Here is an 18448-nt window from a genome sequence, read left to right as displayed (position 1 = left end):
AGGGCCCTGGTCTCTCTCCCCATATTAAAAAAACAAGAACTCGGGATCCTCAGCCACTGCGGGAGGTCCTAGAACCAAAAGAGACTTCCCCAAATTTGTCTGCACTCCCCAAGGAGGTGGACGGGCTCGAGGGGCCGCTGCTGGTACTGAGGCTCAGGTTCCTCGTAGAGTTCAGGGGAAGGAGGGAAGTCCACTCTGGGGCTCTTCACTGGTTGCCATAACTGTCGACTAAAAAAGATGCATGCTGTGAGCGTTGTGAGTTAAGTTTTATTTGGGGTAAAATGAGGACGGCAGCCTGGAGACAGGGCCTCTGATAGCTCTTGGAAACTGCTCCAAAGAGGTCGAGGGGACAGACAGTGTATATGTGATTCTGGCAAAGGGGGAATACATGCCATCAAGCACATATTTTTTGTTTTTTTGTTTCTTTCTGGTAGAGTCTCTTCTGTTCTCGTGGAGCTTCTGCTAGTCACAGGATATAGTAACTAGCAGACAGATTTTAGTGCTTCTCTGGATATGAGGAAACAACTGGATATGAGGGTAAACCAGCTCCTGAAAATATCTGACCACCATCCGAAGACCTTCCCTGCCAGTTTCCTGGCATAGAGTGCCTCATTCCTGACCTCCACCCCAGACTCCCTGGGGGGTGAGGGGGTGGGGGGTGTCAGAGGTCAGCCGCTGAGCAGCACGTGGCTTCACCATTGTAGAGGTACAATAGGTGGCAAGCACCCATGGCAAGCGCCCCTTTGTGGCTGACGGGTTGCACTCTCTCTCTCCCCTGGTATTTATTCCGGGTGGATTGGGAACTTGACTTCTCTGAAGGAGACCATCTCCAGACTTGCTAGTAAAGGGTGAGCCTAGACGTTTTTTAAAAGGGGGTGCTGTACCTTTAAATTCTGAAAGTGAACTTGGCTCGGGAAGGCCAGTAGTCAAGGTCCAGCCCCTAGAAGAGAGAATAGCTGCAGACTCTGCATCCTCAGCTGGGGCAGGCTCCTGGCGGCATGGCAGGGAAGCTGGGGGTCCTCTTGCTGGCCCTCGTGCTCAGCCTGGCGCAGCCAGCCTCGGCCCGCCGGAAACTCCTGGTGTTTCTGTTGGACGGCTTCCGAGCAGACTACATCAGCGATGAGGCCCTGGAGTCCTTGCCCGGGTTCAAAGAGATTGTGAGCAGAGGGGTCAAAGTGGATTACTTGACCCCGGACTTTCCCACTCTCTCTTATCCCAATTACTACAGCCTCATGACCGGTGAGTACCCTGCCCTCCTCTGGGTGCGGAGGGCGGGCTGGAGTCCTTCAGGAACAGTGAGCTCCTGGCATTAGAATCGTGTTTAAAGATTCAGTCTGCTTTCGTCTTTGGGGACCCCAGGGGTAGGCAAGAAGTGTGTGTTCTCGGCTGAGGTTCCTTTTTTTGTGTGTGCATGAATGTGTTATTTTCCTAAAGTTATTCCCTGGGACCTGTTTTGGCTTCGCAGTGTGGAGAACAGAGGACTCTACGATTAGATGATGGTTAAAGTGGTTATTTGTTTTGCAAATTAAAAATTCTAGCCAACTCCGTATTTTCTAAGTTGAAATTTAAAAAGCCGACAGGTCTTCGTTTGGATCAAATTCCTTCTGTCCCTTTTGCTCTGCAGTCATCTGTCATCCTGGAACTGTTTTGGCTTGCTGGGCTATGAAAGTTACACGTGGGATTCCTGTATGACTTGGAGGGAGTATTCAGGTCATATCCTAAAGTGTTACTTAGCAACACTACTTGCTCCTTCCTTTGCCTTTTTGGGCCAGGTAAAATGACATGGAGAAGAAAACACTGATGCATAGTTCAGATTCCTGTTTTTAACTTCTAGCATCTGTTAAGAAAACAAAACCCAAATCCCCAGCTCACCCAAACTGGGCCAGTGTTTGGGAAAGCTGACTTTTGCCTAAAGATGACCTTCACCTGGGACTGTAGGCACGCCGAATGTGATTCCATGAATTTGATCCTCTATCTGTGTCATAGAATGTACACCCTGATGGCACAGTGGGATTCCTAGCTTCCAGTTTGTTTACCAGTTAACCATTGCAAGGGCCAGCAAGAGGCGCTCAGAAAGAATTTAGCAAACTGTCCAAGGACGCTGGTGAGAATGCACTGTTATTGATGATGCTTCTGTAGGACTTAGCTCTGTGCTCTGAGCACAGGGAAAAGCTCCATGAATTATGTTAACAGGAAGGGAATGAGAACTAATTATGTTAACAGGAAGGGAATGAGAACTCTGGTACCTCATTATGGATCTTCACAGAACAGGCAAAGCCCCAGGATTCTGGAAAGACAAATTGCTATGTCTCTGACTTCATACATGGAGACCAAACGCATGTGTACATAAAAATGCTGTAAGATGAAGGAGGGGAGAGAGTTTGGGAATTAGAAATAAGGGCATGGAGAGGAAAGAAAATCCAGACTGCACACAGCAAGGAAATTATTTGCCCATTTTAAGACGTCTCCCTCCAACAGACAGATGATGAGCATCTCTAAATCTTCTGGTCCTCACTTGGCACGGCTCTCCCCTTGCGGGGAAGGAAGCCATTTGCTGGCTGCTGGGCCACACACAGATGCTATTGTGTGTCACAGCCCGGCTTCCACTCCGTCTGTCCAGGGTTTTCACACCCGCAGACCACCCCCCACACCAGTTGTCTTTCAGAGCCTTGCCGGGAGACTCAATTCACAAACTGCCACGCGCACTTTTCTCAGTCTCAGTAAAAGATGAACAAAATCCAGTCTGAGCAAGCCAGACTCCAGTGAGCAAAAAGGGACCATTACAGTCTCCGTGGAGGAGCCAAGCCAGTGACACGACCCTTTGTTCGTCAGACCCCCCCGTTCCTGATATCCCTGCAAGGACTAGTTGGCACAAAGTCTTAGTCACGCAGACGCTTTCTTGTCAGGCTGTGGGTATAGTCTGGTCATGACAGAAGCGCTCTTTTCATGGGGGGACAGTGCAGATCCCAGGAATGTTTGACAGAGACCTCTTTACTTTCAAACTTGCAGGCTTCAGGAGTTGCAACTCTAGGGCTCCATTGTTGCTGCTTCCGGGCTCCAGAGCACAGACTCAGCAGTTGTGGCGCACAGGCTCAGTTGCCCGGGCACATGCGATCTTCCCGGACCAGGGACTGAACCCGTGTCTCCTGCATTGGCAGGCAGATTCTTTACCACTGAGCCACCAAGGAAGCCCCCACCTTTTACTTTATGGAAGCAATATTACGTGTAGGCTGTGTCCCAGGAGACATGTTCATGTGCAGATGTCTTTGGGTGTGGCTTGTCTTACACACGCTGAGTGGACATAAGGCTTGGAGCAGGACTATGGGCTGGGCAATGCCCGGCCATGAGGCTGCTATCATGTCCACTGCCCTGGAACTGACTCAGGGTGAGATCTAGACTATTTTCCCCAATGTCCATGCTTATTTTTCCACCTGATATTGAAAGATTCCTCTCTCTCTCTCTATATATATATATGGAAGGATATATCTGTTGGGAAGCGCACTTAGGGTTTGAGCGTTTGAGCATTTTATGAACCAACAAAAGAATCACACTAGATCCCTTTGGTACTGAAATACACACTGTCTTAAGGTTCCTCAGAATTCCTAAGACGGACTATGATCTCACTTCCTTACGTGAATTATTGACCACAAGACATAAAGCCCTTGGTGTTCTCTTTGCGTAATGAGGAATGATGGGTTACTGGAAAGAACTTGGCCTTGAAGCTGGGAGAGAAGCTCGGATCAGGAAGACTTCAGGAACAAGTCATCACGGTGCCCTGAACCTCCGTTTCCTTAGTTTCTGGGCCCCGATCAGGCCAGAATCTCAGCTGCTGCCAGAAGCAGGCATGAAATGAGAAAGGTTCAGGACTGGCACTTCCTGGGAGGCCTGTGTGTGCTGCGTGTGTTGTGTGCTCAGTCATGCCTGCCTATTTGCGATCCCATGGACTGTAGCCCTCCAGGCTCCTCTGTCCGTGGGATTCTCCAGCGAAGAATATTGGAGTAGGTTGCCACTTCCTCCCCAAGGGGATCTTCCCGACCCAGGATCCAACCTGAGTCTCTTGCATCTCCTGCACTGGCCAGAGGACTCTTTACCACTAGCACCACCGGGGAAGCCCAAAATGTGTCTGCAGCAGGACAAATGTGGCTCCCCGGTGGCTCAGCAGTGGAATTTGCCAGCCAGTGCAGGAGATGGAAGAGACTCAGTTTCGATCCCTGGGTTGGGAAGATCCCCTGGGGGAGGAAATGGCAACCTACTCCAGTATTATTGCCTGGAGAATCTCATGGACAGAGGACCCTGGTGGACGACAGCGGGGTCACATAGGGTCACAAGGAGTCGGACACGACTGACTGAACTACCAAATAAAGTCCTGGGAGACTGGGTGCTTCCCTCCAGACACCTGAGGGCATCGGTGGCAGGGCTGAGATCAGAGGGCAGGCTTCAGGAGGCCCAGATGTCACACAGGAACCAGCATGGCGCTGACTCCAGTCCTGGCATGTCCTGAAGGTGGTGCGTGTGACCTGGGATCCACAAACAGAGGTCTCCTTATGACCAGTCCAGGAGGCAGCCGGAGCCTGGACAGGGGCACTTGATTAATCATCTACTGGAATCAAGGCAAAACCAAGAAATTTAACTACTTAGAATTAATATCTGTGCTGGTACAATTCTGACCGCCCTCCTAGAAATGCCACCTGAAGCGAATTCTTCCCAGACTGCAAGGCCCTACATTCTGGAGTGAGGGATTATGGGATAAGGTAAGCTTTCCCTTGCTTTCAAGAAAATAGCTGATTTAAATTAAAACCAGCTGTCACTTGGGCCAAAGGAAATCAATGCAAATAGTACTTGAGAAATCACTTTTTGGAAAAAGCCCACATCCTCAACCTTCTGCAGAATTCAAGGTTTCACCTGGGGGGTCTCTGTGAGCCTGCAGCACAAGCAGCGTGGACTTGGCCTCCAGGCTCCCTGGCCTCCCTTCCCCTGGATCTATTTCACACGTGCTAGTGTATATATGGAGAAGGCAATGGCACCCCACTCCAGTCCTCTTGCCTGGAGAATTCCATGGATGGAGGAGCCTGGTGGGCTGCAGTCCCTGGGATCGCTAAGAGTCAGACACGACTGAGCGACTTCACTTTCACTTTTCACTTTCATGCATTGGAGAAGGAAATGGCAACCCACTCTAGTGTTCTTGCCTGGAGAATCCCAGGGATGGAGGAGCCTGGTGGGCTGCCGTCTATGGGGTCGCACAGAGTTGGACACGACTGAAGTGACTTAGTGTATATATGGGGGCTTTCCAGGAGGCACACTGGTGAAGAATCTGCCTGCCAATGCAGGAGACGCCGGAGATGCACATTCAATCTCTGTGTTGGGAAGAGCCCCTGGAGAAGGAAATGGCAACCCCCTCCAGTATTCTTGCCTGGAGAATCCCATGGACAGAGGAGCCTGGTGGGCTACAGTCCGTGGGGTCACAAGGAGTCGGACATGACTGAGCACGCATGCGATTGTATATGTGTCAATGCTTCCTCCCCCTCTGTGTCCCCTTCTCTGAATCTGTGCTTCTATTCCTTCCCTGCAAGTAAGTAAATCTGTACCATTTTTCTGGCTTCCATATATATTCGTGTGTGTTAATACAGGGTGTTTGATTTTCTCTTTCTGACTTCCTTCGCTTTGTGTGACAGACTCTAGGTCCATTCACATCACTACAGTCTCGTTCATTTTTGTGGCTGAATAATATTGCATTGTATATATGTGCTACAATTTCTTTATCCATTCTTCTATTGATGAATGTTGATACTTTTATGTCCTGGTTACAACACTAGTTACAATAGTAACTAGTACTGCAGTGATGTACTTTGAGCATCTATTCTTTATGATGGGCTGTAAGTGAAAAGTTTAATTTGAGGCATGCCCTTGGGGCAGAACTTGCTGAATGAGTATGAGTGAATATGGAAGAGCTAAGAGGAAGGGAACCTGAGTCAATTCCAAGGCAATAAGAAATTCAGAATTCTGGGGCTCCTAGGAGCAGAGATGGCAAAGCTTGGACAGCTGTTTATTTGATGAAGTCAATTTTCATCAGGCTAGATTTCAGGTTGGATTAGGATATTCACCTGGACTTGGCCCTTGAGGGGATCAAAGATAGTAGAGTGAAGGAGAGTTCCAGAAACGTGTAGAAAAATGATAGGAGTCCAAGAGAGAAATTGCTCCTGTGGGTCCCAGTGGACCCCCGTACATGGACTTGTCTTTCTACTTGCCCCACAGCTGGTAGAGGATATTTCTCACAGACACATAGTTAAATCTGTCTTCTCAACTGCATGAAATTTTCTCTGAATTTTGTCACTTACTTCCCAGGGACACCTAGTGCATCTTTTCACGTTTCCACTTAAAACTACAGTGTGTGTGGTGGATGCTGAGGAGTGGGTGTGTGAGGTGTCCGGGTGGCCGAATTGGTTAGGAGCACTCAGAGGCTCAAGCCTGGAGAATAAAAGCGCATTCCTAGAATTTACAAAGGTAATCTCTCTTGGCACGTCATTATTTCAGCTCCCACAACCAGAGCTGTCTACGCTGAAGTGCCACTTTTCAAAAAGCCTGTTTCTCTTGGCATCCACGGTGAGGCCAGGGCATTCTTGTTACAGGGGTTCGTCTGGCTTCAAGAAACACATTCCCGGCAGGAGGGGCTGGCGAGGGTGGCGGCAGAGCTTGAAGGCGTGTTGAAAGCCTTTGATTCTGAGCTCAGCAAACCCTCCTTCAGGAGGTTCCCCACACGGAGCCAGGCAGTCTCCACCCCAGGTGGGTCTCCTGTCTCACCCCCGTCTCCCTGCTGCTGACCGATGGGACCGCAGGCTGCTGCTTTGCCACAGAAGAATACTTCAAATGGATTCAGAGGGAGCCTGAGTCAGCAGGTCAACATTTATTTTAGAGACACTTTCGGCAACACCTACTCGGATTTCAGAGTCCCCATCCCTGAATAAGGCCATTGTGTCCACGGTCTCCCAGGCGGGGACCCCAGGGCAGGTCGGGCTCCTCTGGGTCCCGTGTTGGATCTGGTGCTTGATCATGACCTTCTCCTGTCTTCGGCCCTTTCCCTACGAGGAGAAGGGGCTTGAGAGCCGGGTCACAGAGTCATGCAGGGTACAAGCACCTGGGCACTCCTGCAGTGCCAGGACAAGTGGGACCTAGAGCAGAGCATCCCAGCCCAAAGGATGGCCTCCCTCAGATACAGGGGGCTGGAAGCTGAGCCATCATTTCAGGTCCTTCCTGCCTCTTCATCCATGCTTGCCACTTGGCCGGCACCCTTCAGCACTCCACTCTGTCTTGGTGGGGCTTCCCTGCTGGATGGTTTTTGCTTCTTCCCTCAGCCTCTCGAACATCTGCCGAGATGTGTAAGTTGAAGTAGAGATGGGATACGAAGAAGCCTTCTGTGTAGACTTCATCAAGATCTGATCAAGGGGGAGGCAGAAGCCTCTAGAAGGTTGTGTGTGGTGAGGGTGGAGATGGGGGTGTTTGGGGCTCAGCTCAGCCGTCCTCCCCAATTTCCCGGGTCTGGATGGTCCTCGGAGGATGGCTGCTCTTCTTCAAGAGCCTCAAATAGCCTCCCGAGTTCTGATGGAACAGATAAGAAGGAAAATCAGGTTCCAGAGAGTTCATTCTCAGACTGTGTCAACAGCTGCTGAAAGCTAAAATAATCCAATGAAAACAAAAATGCCTTTTTTAATTTATCTGACTCTCAACCACCTGTTGGACTTTTGAACCCACCAGCTAGCTGTGTGGTGAATCACGCCTTGGGAGATTCTGTCAGTGGACACAGACTGGTTCCTACCCTTCAAATGCGGGGATCACTGGGGTTTGGTCAGCCAGTCGTGAAACCCTTGCGGGGATGGAACTCTGGAGAGTGACCTCTTTACTTTCCTGGTTTGGTTGGAGGCCTCTCCCAGAACGTTCTATCCTTGCCTTGGCTGATACCACTTCTTACTTCTGGGAGAGCTCTGCTCCCGCCCTCCCTGCAACTCCCTGGCCTCAACCCCAGCCCGGCTGCAGCTGCCCTCCAACCCACCTTTTTCTTTCAGGCCAAAGTAAGATGCCCCCACCCCTCATACGGCCTTGACCCACAGATGGTCACATTTCAGAGCTGGGTAGTGCTTTGAGAGCCCATTTTCATTCATTGGCTGACTCCTGGACCACTTACTGTCCAAACCACTGAATCTGGTAATTATTACAGCAACATGTAACTTTGACATAAATTCATAATGTACATTCGTGTATGATCACTCCTTATGCAGGGCTATGCGAACGTTTTCTCGGTGAGACTGCTCTTCCGAAGGACGTGTCCTCTGTCTTGGATGAGCTTTTAATGAAGCTGAACAGCTCAGTGTGTGTGGAGTCACAGGCCAGGACAGAATAGGCACAGGGTGTGCGGGGACCACTTCTGAGGAGGTTTGCTGAGGTGGTGGTATTTGAGTAAAGCCTGAAGGATATGGGAAAGTGAAAGTGTTAGTCGCTCAGTTGTGTCTGACTCTTTGCAACCCCATGGAGTGTAGCCCACCAGGCTCCTCTGTCCATGGGATTTTACAGGCAAGAATACTGGAGTGGGTTGCCATTTCCTTCTCCAAGGGATCTTCCCAACCCAGGGATCAAACCCAGGTCTCCCACGTTGTAGGCAGACTCTATCACCTGAGCCACCAGGATCTGAGGGAGGAGTTGAAACCTGGAGAAAAGGCTTGGTGGGGGGTGACTGGCATCATTCAAGCCAAGGGGCAGAGGTGGGAATGATGGAGCGTTTGGAGAGCAGAGCTAGGCTTTGAGATAATTTCTCTGATATTTCTGAGCTGTGTGGATTTGGACAAGGCTGTCCAAGACCAGGGGGAGAGTTGAGGACCATGGGAGTCAAGTCTCTGGAGTGGACCTGGGGTCAGGGGTCTGATGGGGAACTGGCAAGACTAATTGAATGTGGAGGATCAGAGAGAAAAACAATTTCAGGATCAGATAAGAATTGGACCAGAATTAGGGGAAGATGAATGAGCCCATCTGTGTGTAAAGTGGATCCAAGTTCACAAACTTGAGTACATTGGTTCAGTCACTTCAGTCACTTAGCTGTATTCCACTCTTAGCGACTCCACGGACTGCAACATGCCAGGCCTCGCTGCCCGTCACCAACTCCTGGAGTTTACTCAAACTCATGTCCATTGAGTGTATTAGAAATTGTGCATTTCTTGATTTTCTTTAAATGAAAAATAATCTAAATCTCTGGGTAAACCTGAAAACATTCTAAGTCAAATAAGCCATAGACAAAAAAGAGATGTAGTGTTTGATTCCACTTTGATTCTGCGGTACCCAGAATCGTCAGATTCACAGAGATAGTGAATAGAAGGTGGTTATCAGGGGCTGAGGGGATAAGGAGTTAATGCTGAATGAGGCGGAGTTTCAGTCTGGGATAATAAAAAGTTCTGGAGATGGGTGGTGCTGATGGCTACACACTCAGAGTGAATGTTCTTCATAAAACTGAACTGCACACTTAAAAGTGGTTCAAGTGGCAAGTTTTATATTATGTATATTTTACTGCAATAAAAAATAAATAAATCTCAATCTGACTCTGACCTCCATCCCACTGGGCTCAGTGGAGATTCAGTTTCAGTCCCTACTGGGTGGGCGGTGATGTGACCTCTTTTCTTCCTCTATGATTTTGCAAAGGTCCTGGACCACATACCCAGTCCTAAGGCATTCGGACTTCAGCCCCGATCATTAGTCTTCTGAGAGTTTTGTACTTTCAGTTCTTACATCCAGGTTCACGATACATGTGGAGCTAATTTTTGTGTGTGGTGTGAGATAACTGTTCTGGCACCATTTGTTGAAATGCTAATTTCTTTCCTGCTGAATTTTCTTGACATTTTTTGTAGAAAATCAACTGACCGTGAATGTTAGAGTTTATTCCTGGGCTCTCAGTTTAACTCCCTACGTTCGCCCTAACACTAGGACCACACTGTCATGATTGCTGTAGCTTTGTAGTAAGTTGTGAAATTGGGGTGTGTATGTTTTTCCACGTCGTACTTCTTCTTCTTGAAGATTGTTTTGGCTATCTTGAGTCACTTGTATTTCCAAATGAGTTTTAGTATGAGCTTTTCAATTGCTGGGGGAAAAAAACAAAACTCTAGCTAGGATTTTGTTAGGTGTTGTGTTGAATCTATACAACAATTCAGGACATATTACCAACATAACAGTATTAAATTTTTTGATCTGCAAACATGGGACATCCATTCAGGTTCCAAAGTCTTCACACAACACTTTATAATTTTCAGTGCACAAGTCTCGCTCTTCTTTTTAAATAATTTCTAGGCATTTTACTTTTTATTTTATTATGAGTGGAATTATTGTCTTAATTTCACTTTTGCAGTGTATGAAAACGGCGGATTTCTGGGCGTTGGTCTTGCATCTCATTACCTTGCTGAATTTGTTTATTAGCTCTAATTGAATTTTGTGGATTCCTCAGGATTTTCCGCATCTCAAGGATCCACAAGATCCTATTTCCTGCAAATAAAAACAGTTACTTCTTCCTTTCTATTCTTGATATCTTCAAATGATCTTTATAATCACCTTGGAAGCTATGTAAGGGCAAATTCGCAGATAAGAGAACTCAAGTCTGGGGAGGGTAAGCAGCTAGTGCGAAGTTATCTAGCCAGGAAATAGGTAAATCAGGACCAGCACAGAGGACCTCTGCACCCCCCATGCGTCCCTCGGCATCTTCGCCACGCGGCCTCTGGTTGCTGGAGTCAGAATCTGTGATGACAATGGAGGCCTATGTCTCTGTAGCACGACTGTTGTCCTCCTTCCTAACAAGCAGCCAGATTCAGTCAAGAGGGAACCGAATGTGCATTTCCCAAACGCCTACCGGATTTCTACAGCTGTGTGTCTACAGCACTTAGTGTTTGGTGCTTTCAAATAGAATTTCAGGCCATCCTCAGAAAACCCTGTAAGGCAGGCACGGTTGCCCTGGTTTTCTATCTGAGGAAACTGAGGCTGAGAGATATGAAAGCGCTTATTCATGCTCACAGGGCCCCAGGCTGGCAGAGCCTGGGAGCACAGCGTCCTGTGTTCCTGTTGGCACCTCCTGCTGTCAGGGAAGTGGCTCTCAGCGCATCGCTGTCCTGTGGCCATCCAAGTGTCTGCCCCTCAGCCAGAGACCTTGTAGCTGCATTCGTTAGGCACACCACACACGCCTGCTCACACACACTCCACAGTGCCTGTGTCCCTGCCCTTCCAGGCTTCTTCCAGACCAAGAACCTCAGGGACAACTCTGTTTTTAAACCCTCCTTTGTGTGTCTCAATGGACAATGCGAACAATAAGCGCTTCTGGGGTTGAGTATAAAAGAGAGGATTCAACCTCAGACACTTAGCTACTTATCTCAGACGGCCACGGCTGAACAGTTGTACGGCATGGTTTAAACAGGCCTCTTTTGACAAGCCACATCTGGGACACTGACCCAGGCCGTCGCAGTGACCCCGGACCAGGTGTTTGTTCGTACACTTGGTTCTGGGGCCTGGGAGGGCCTGGTGGTCCCAGTGAGGGCAGGGCCCTCCCCCTCCAGTGTCTCAGTACCCTGACACTTGGTAGGAACCCAGTAAGCATCCCTTTGTGTTTGTTTTAGAGTTACTTAGGACTTCCCTCAGACACGACTGAAGCGACTTAGCAGCAGCAGCAGCAGCAGCAGCAGCAGCAGCAGCAGCAGCAACACTTCCCTGGTGGCTCAGATAGTAAAGAATCTGCCTGTAATGCAAGAGACCTGGGTTTGATCCCTGGGTCGGGAAGATCCCCTGGAGAAGGGAATGGCACCCCACTGCAGTATTCTTGCCTGGAGAATCCCATGGACAGAGGAGCCTGGTGGGCTACAGTCCATAGCGTCCCAAAGAGTCAGATACAATTGAGCAACAAGCACTTTCACTAAAGTTACTTGGAAACTGCTTTATCCTCAATACTCACCCCATTTCTTTTTAAATTCTCTTTGCCATGGCTAGAGGCTAGGCCATCACGGGGGAGCTTTGTAGTTTCACAGTGGATGAAAAGTCCAAATGGACGTTGCAAACACTGCCTAAAACTCAGCCCGACAGCCCCCTTGTCCCCAGCCCCAGTCCACACCAGTTGAGGATAGGTTTCCGAAATGCAAAGCGGAAGTGTGTATAATTAAGTATTTTGCACACTCTGTCAAATATTTTAAGAAGTGAGTAGATAGCCAATTGGAAACTCCTTATGGTATACCTTTTTGCTAAATTCCAAACCGGGGAGGACTGCAGGGCTCTGGTGGCTTAAAACAACTTCTGTCTTCTTCCCAAGAGATTTTAGGTTTGGGAGTTTAAGTCATTTATAACCAGGAGTCTGGAAAAGTTTTCAGAAATAGCAGTTCCCTCTGGTGAAGGGTGTGAGGTAGAAGGTATCCTTTTTACCCGGCTTCCACCTCAGATGGTTTCGTGGTCAGCAGAATACGAATTTCTTAGTAATGTGAAATAGAAAGGCAGTGCTTCTGCCAAAACAAGATTACCTTGTGTTTGACTTGGCCATGTCTTTCCGGTCAAAGCCATGTGTAACCGCCTGTCCCATCACACGAGTCCCCGCCCTCTCCGCATTTGGGCGCCCACCCTGGTGCTGACCAGCTCGTCACGCTGGGTGTGGCCCGGTCGCTTCCTCTCTGTCTTTGGTGTCTTCTTCGTGAGAAGGGTGGTAGATTAGAAGCAGGAGGTATTAGTTCTAGTCCAGCTACGGTGCCTTCTAAACCCTGTGGCTTTCAAGTCTTTCTGGGTTCAAGTTTCTTTCCTGAAAGAAAAAACAATAAGGGGTTGAGGGCTCCAAGTGTTAGTCGCTCAGTTGTGTCCGACTCTTTGCGACCCCATGGACCGTAGCCCGCCAGGCTCCTCTGTCCATGGGATTCTCCAGGCCAGAATACTGGAGTGGGTTGCCATGCCCTCCTCCAGGGGATCTTTCTGACCCAGGGATCAAACCCAGGTCTCCTGCATTGCAAGCAGAATCTTTACCATTTGAGCTATAGGGAAGCCCCCTCTGAGCTTGAGGGCTCCAAGGAGTGGGTTTAAATGCTGTGACGAGGTCCTCTGTCTTATCTATCATTGTGATCAGTTCTCTCTTTTTTTTTTTTAAATGCAAGTTCTTTTTAAAATTTTTATTTATTATTTGTTTGGCTCAACGTTGCATTGAGCAGCATGTGGGATTGCAGTTCCCCAACTAAAGATCAAATCCGTGCCCCCTGCACTGGAAGGGTGGAAAGTTAACTGCTGGACCGCCAGGAGTGTCGTCCCCTGATGTGACCAGTTCCCGTCTGTTTCCCCTGGAACTTTCCGACCTTGATGCATGTCAAAGGGAGGAGAGCGGTGTTGCCCCGTGCACCCTCTGGACAACTGTTGCTGCTGAACCCAAAGGGCACTGCAGCTGTGGTTGGCATTTGAAGCCAGACAGCCATACACTTACTTTTCAAAGGATGAATATTGTTTTTATCCCCACGCCTTGCCCTGTTAAGATTCATAGTTATGATTTTTTTTTTAAGGACTACCAGAGACCCTGTAAAGATGGTATCATCTTCTTTCTTATAATAATGTTATTTATTTATATCTGGCTGTGCTGGGTCTTCATTGCTTTTCTCTAGTTGCAGCGAGCAGGGGCCACTCTCTAGATGCGGTGCGCAGGCTGAGTGCAGTGGCTTCCTTGTGAAGCTCGGGCTCTAGGGTGTGTGGACTTCAGTAGTTGCCACAACGTGGGCTCAGGAGTGGTGGCTCTGGGCTGCAGCCCGCAGGTTCAGTAGTTGTGGCCCAATGGGCTTAGTTGCTCCGACTTGTGACATCGACCCTGGTCAGGGATCAAACCCGAGTCTCCTGCATTGGGAGGCAGATTCTTCACCACTGAGCCACCACCAGGGTCACCCCCAGAGTATGATTTTAAAAAGAGGGAAAGTCACCTGGTTTAAGGTAGGATTAGGGAGCGGAGTACGGCGGGAGGGGGTTAGAAACCTCGGCCAGAAAGTTGTACTTAAAATCACATCCTTCACTACCAATTTCCTTGAGGAACAAAGTTTAATAATTCTTTGGGGAAAAAAACTAATGGACTCCATGCCCCTGTGTTTCACTGGAGAAATCCCTGCATAGAACCGTGGCAAGGAAAGAAGGGCAGCTAGGGAGCAATTCGGGGCGTAATCTTGAGGAGCTATTTATTATTAATGTATCGACTTCAGCCCACTCTTCCAGCACGGGGCCTGCTGGCCGGCTGGGCACTTGGGGCTGCTGGGTTCTGAGCCTCTGAAGCAGCCTGACTGCCAAACTTTCTAATAGCAACATTCAGGGCCATCTTTCAGCCTCTGTGGAATTTATCTTTTGACCATCCCTGCCTTCAACAGACGCTTCATTGGATTCTAAGTTTCGTCCCTCATCTCAATCCACCCTTATACGAAGTTCCACTGACTTCTCTTCTGCTAACCCCTTCACACAGAGCCTCCAGTGAAGGATTGTTCACTGGTCTTTGCTTGTTCTCTGGTCTTTGCTTATCCCCTCTCCCCATTTCAGTGGTCTCATTCTTCATGAGGTCTCACCCTTCATGAGGTCTCACCCTTCATGAGGTCTCACCCCTCATGCACATTTACTGTTGACTCCCATTTGTCACCACCTCTGCCCCAGATCACCACTAATCTACTTTATGTCTTTTTGGTTTTGCCTTTTATGGATATTTCTCATAAACGGAGTCTTTCAATACATGGTTCCTTGGTCCTTGCTTCTTTTACTGAGCATACTATTTTTGAACAACAGACTGGTTCCAAATCAGGAAAGGAATGCGTCAAGACTGTACATTGTCACCCTGCTTATTTAACTTATATGCAGTGTACATCATATGAAATGCCAGGCTGGATGAAGTACAAGCTAGAATCAAGATCACTGGGAGAAATATCAATAACTTCAGATATGCAGATGACACCCTTATGGCAGAAAGCAAAGAGGAACTAAAGAGTCTCTTGATGAAAGTGAAAGAGAAGAGTGAAAAAGTTGACTTAAAACTCAACATTCAAAACACTAAGATCATGACATCTCATCCCATCACTTCATGGCAAATAGATGGGGAAACAATGGAAACAGTGAGAGACTTTATTTTCTTGGGCTCCAGAATCACTGCAGATGGTGACTGCAGCCATGAAATTAAGATGCTTACTCCTTGGAAGAGAAGCTATGACCAACCTAGACAGCATATTAAAAAATAGAGAGATTACTTTGCCAACAAAGGTCCGTCTAGTCAAAGCTATGGTTTTTCCAGTAGTCATGTATGGATGTGAGAGCTGGACTATAAAGACAGCTGAGCAACGAAGAATTGATGCTTTTGAACTGTGGAGTTGGAGAAGACTCTTGAGAGTCCATTGGACTGCAGGGAGATCCAACCAGTCCATCCTAAAGGAAACCAGTCCTGTATATTCATTGGAAGGACTGATGATGAAGCTGAAACTCCAATACTTTGACCACCTCATGCGAAGTGTTGACCCATTGGAAAAGACTCTTGAAGATGGGAGAAAGGGACAACAGAGGGTGAGATAGTTGGATGGCATCATCGACTCAATGGACGTGAGTTTGGGTAAACTCCGGGAGTTGGTGGTGGACAGGGAAGCCTGGTGTGCTGCAGTCCATGGGGTCGCAAAGAGTCGGACACAACTGAGTGACTGAATTGGACTGAACTGTTTGTGAGGTTCAGCCACCGGGTGGCAGGTGTCCACAGTTTGTTCCTTTTAATTTGTTCCTTTTAATTCCATCATATGGCTATCCCCCAGGTTTCTATAATGAAAAAGTCTCAAAGCTACAGAAATGCTGAAATAGTATTATGAGTATCTGTGTGCTGTGCCTCTCTCATTGTTAACATTTGGCACGTTTGCTTTTATGCTCACACGGGAAATACAGGGTTCTGTTTTATTTTGGCTTCTGTGCCTGCTGAATCAGCTGCAAGTCAGTTTCTGGGACTTCCCCGGTGGCCCAGTGTTTAAGACTCTGTGCTTCCCCTGCAGGGGGCATAGGTTCGATACCTGGTCAGGGAACTAAGATCCCAGGTGCCACATGATGCAGCCAAAGAAAGAATGTCAGTTGTTAATATCATGACACTTTACCCGCCGCCGCCACCCCACCCCCACAAATAATGCAGCATGTCTAGGATATAATTCCATATGACCACAATTATTTTCAGATTTTTCTCCATTGCCAAAAAAAAAAAAAACCAATCCTTTATAACCTTTTCTGAAATGAAAAATCTAATCACGGTTCAAGCAGTCCACTCAGCTGCCATGCTTCTTTGCTCTCCATCAAGGCTGACGTCCCTGCCTTTTTGTTTCCTTTGGACTTCCACCATGTTGACATTCTTGAGAAGCCCATGGCCGTATTTTAGATTGGTCTGACTTTTCTTCACAGTTAGATTCATTAAAAGCTTTTTTTTGGCAAGAATACTGCATTTTTAAGAATCCAAATTGGGACAAGGGGTCATCCAAGTTAGGACAGCGTGACAAGTGTACAGAGTTCTAAGATGTTGGGACTTTTCTAGAAGAGGGTCCACGCAACTCTCCCTCTGGTCACCCCACAGATGTGACACGCCGTGGCTCTTTGCGGCCCTTGTTGGGTGGTTCTCACAGGCTTTTTTACCTTGAGGTTCACAAGGAGTTTTGTCGTAGCTGTTGTCCATGGGATGTTGGTACTGCTATTTTTGTCTTTTGCAGGGGCGGGGGTGGGGTTTGGTGACATTCAAAAATCTGTGCAAATCAAGAAGATACTTTTGAAAATGAAAAAAGTTGCCGAGAATCAGAAACAACAGCTATGAATCAGAACTGTCCTGGGAAAATGCTGCCCGTGACCCAGAAATCCTGGTCCTAGGTACAGATAGACTTTGAAGACGTGGATTTTCATCATTCTCATTGAGGGTTTTTTTAGTATAAATTTTGGTATTACAATTTAACCTTCTTTAGGACTTCCCTGGTGATCCAGGGGTTAAGACTTCGCCTTCCAATGCAGGAAGTAGGAGTCTGATCCCTGGTTGGGAAGCTAAGATCCTCACATGCCTCGAGGTGAAAAAAACCATAAAACATAAAACAACAGAAACAATATTGTAACAAATTCAATAACGACTTTAAAAATGGTCCACATCAAAAAAAAGTCTTAAAAACTTTTAACCTGCTTTTTAGTATGTTGGGTCCCTTGTCTAAGGATTCCTATATTTCATCAGTTTGGGAAAGTATCAGCCATTATCCCTTGTAATGTTGCCCTTCCTCCCGTCCCCCTGTTCTTCCTTCTGGAGCTCTTAACTGATGTAACGCAGAACTTCCCACTCTAGCCTCATCTCTTGCCTTTGTCTTAGTTTCCCACGGCTGCTGTAACAAATTGCCGCAAACCAGGTAGCCTAAAACAACAGAAGTTTTTTCTTTCACAGTTCGAGGGTCCAAAACTCTGAGCTCGAGATGTTGGCGGGCTTGGTTCCTTCTAGAGGCTCAGAGGGAGGATGTTCCGTGCCTCTCTCCCAGCTCCCAGCGCCGCCAGAACTCGCGTTGGTGTCCTTGGCTTGTAGTCATCACTCTGATCTCTGCCTCCATTGTCACGTCATCCTCTCCTTTTGTGCGACTGTATGTCCTCTTCTTATAAGGACACTTGGATAATCTAGGATGGTCTCATCTCAAGATCCTTAATTTCACCTGTGGAGAACCTTTTCCTAAGTACAATCACATCCACAAACTCTGGGGGGATGTACCTTTTAAGGAGCCACCATTCAGCCCACCACAGTCTTTCTTTCATATTTTGATCTCTTTCTCTTTAATCTCTTTCCTCTGGGTCATTCAATTATATCTTCAGTTTCACTATCTTTTCAGCTGTGTTTATTCTGTGATTTATCTTGCCACCAAATTTAAATTTAAATGACTATATTTTTAACGTCCAAAGTTCTATTTGATTCTTTCGTAACCCTGCCGGGTTATTTTTGATAGTCTTTTGTTCCTTGATAATGTTGATTCTCTTTTATTTCTTTAAACATGTCATAAAGCTTATTTCATATTCTAAATATGATAATCCCAAAACTCTAAAGCCCTTGGTGCTAAATTTGTGGTATATTGTTTCTGCTGATGTTCACAATTGCCGGGGCCCAGCCCCGGTGGATCCAGGTAATTCAAAGGATGGACGGAGTCGGCGAGGAAAACTTATTTATTTATTAATATAAGATTAGATTAGGAAGAAATAGTGTAGTAGGAAGATTCAGTGGAGAGAAGAGGCTGATTAACTTGGGTTACGTGGAAAACCAATGAAGTTCCAGACAAGGAGCTTGCACCATCTACGTTAGGCCGCCGGCGCTCGTTTGAATATCGGAGAGTGCCCTGCCTTGGGCTCTCTCTCTTACGGATCTTAAAAGCCGGGACAAGTAAGTAGACATAGTGAGCCTCCACGCCCCAGATGGGAATTCAGCCTGAAA

At 47.5% G+C, this 18448-nt stretch overlaps 1 protein-coding gene across 2 annotated transcripts in view; it reads left to right on the top strand.

Moving 5' to 3' along the window:
* Positions 1 to 958: 958 nt before the first annotated feature.
* The window catches only part of ENPP6 (ectonucleotide pyrophosphatase/phosphodiesterase 6), an 80431-nt gene continuing 62941 nt past the window's right edge, over positions 959 to 18448 (top strand). For both annotated transcript variants that reach the window (XM_042241239.2, XM_004021844.5), the window contains exon 1: positions 959 to 1239. In XM_042241239.2, coding sequence (XP_042097173.1) covers positions 999 to 1239 — 241 coding nt within the window. In that variant the 5' untranslated portion in view covers positions 959 to 998. The remainder of the gene's footprint in view (positions 1240 to 18448) is intronic.

Source organism: Ovis aries, chromosome 26, assembly GCF_016772045.2.
Source record: "Ovis aries strain OAR_USU_Benz2616 breed Rambouillet chromosome 26, ARS-UI_Ramb_v3.0, whole genome shotgun sequence".
NCBI lineage: Eukaryota > Metazoa > Chordata > Mammalia > Artiodactyla > Bovidae > Ovis > Ovis aries.
Note: the sequence above shows the minus strand (reverse complement) of the source record. Positions and strands in the feature narration are given on the sequence as shown.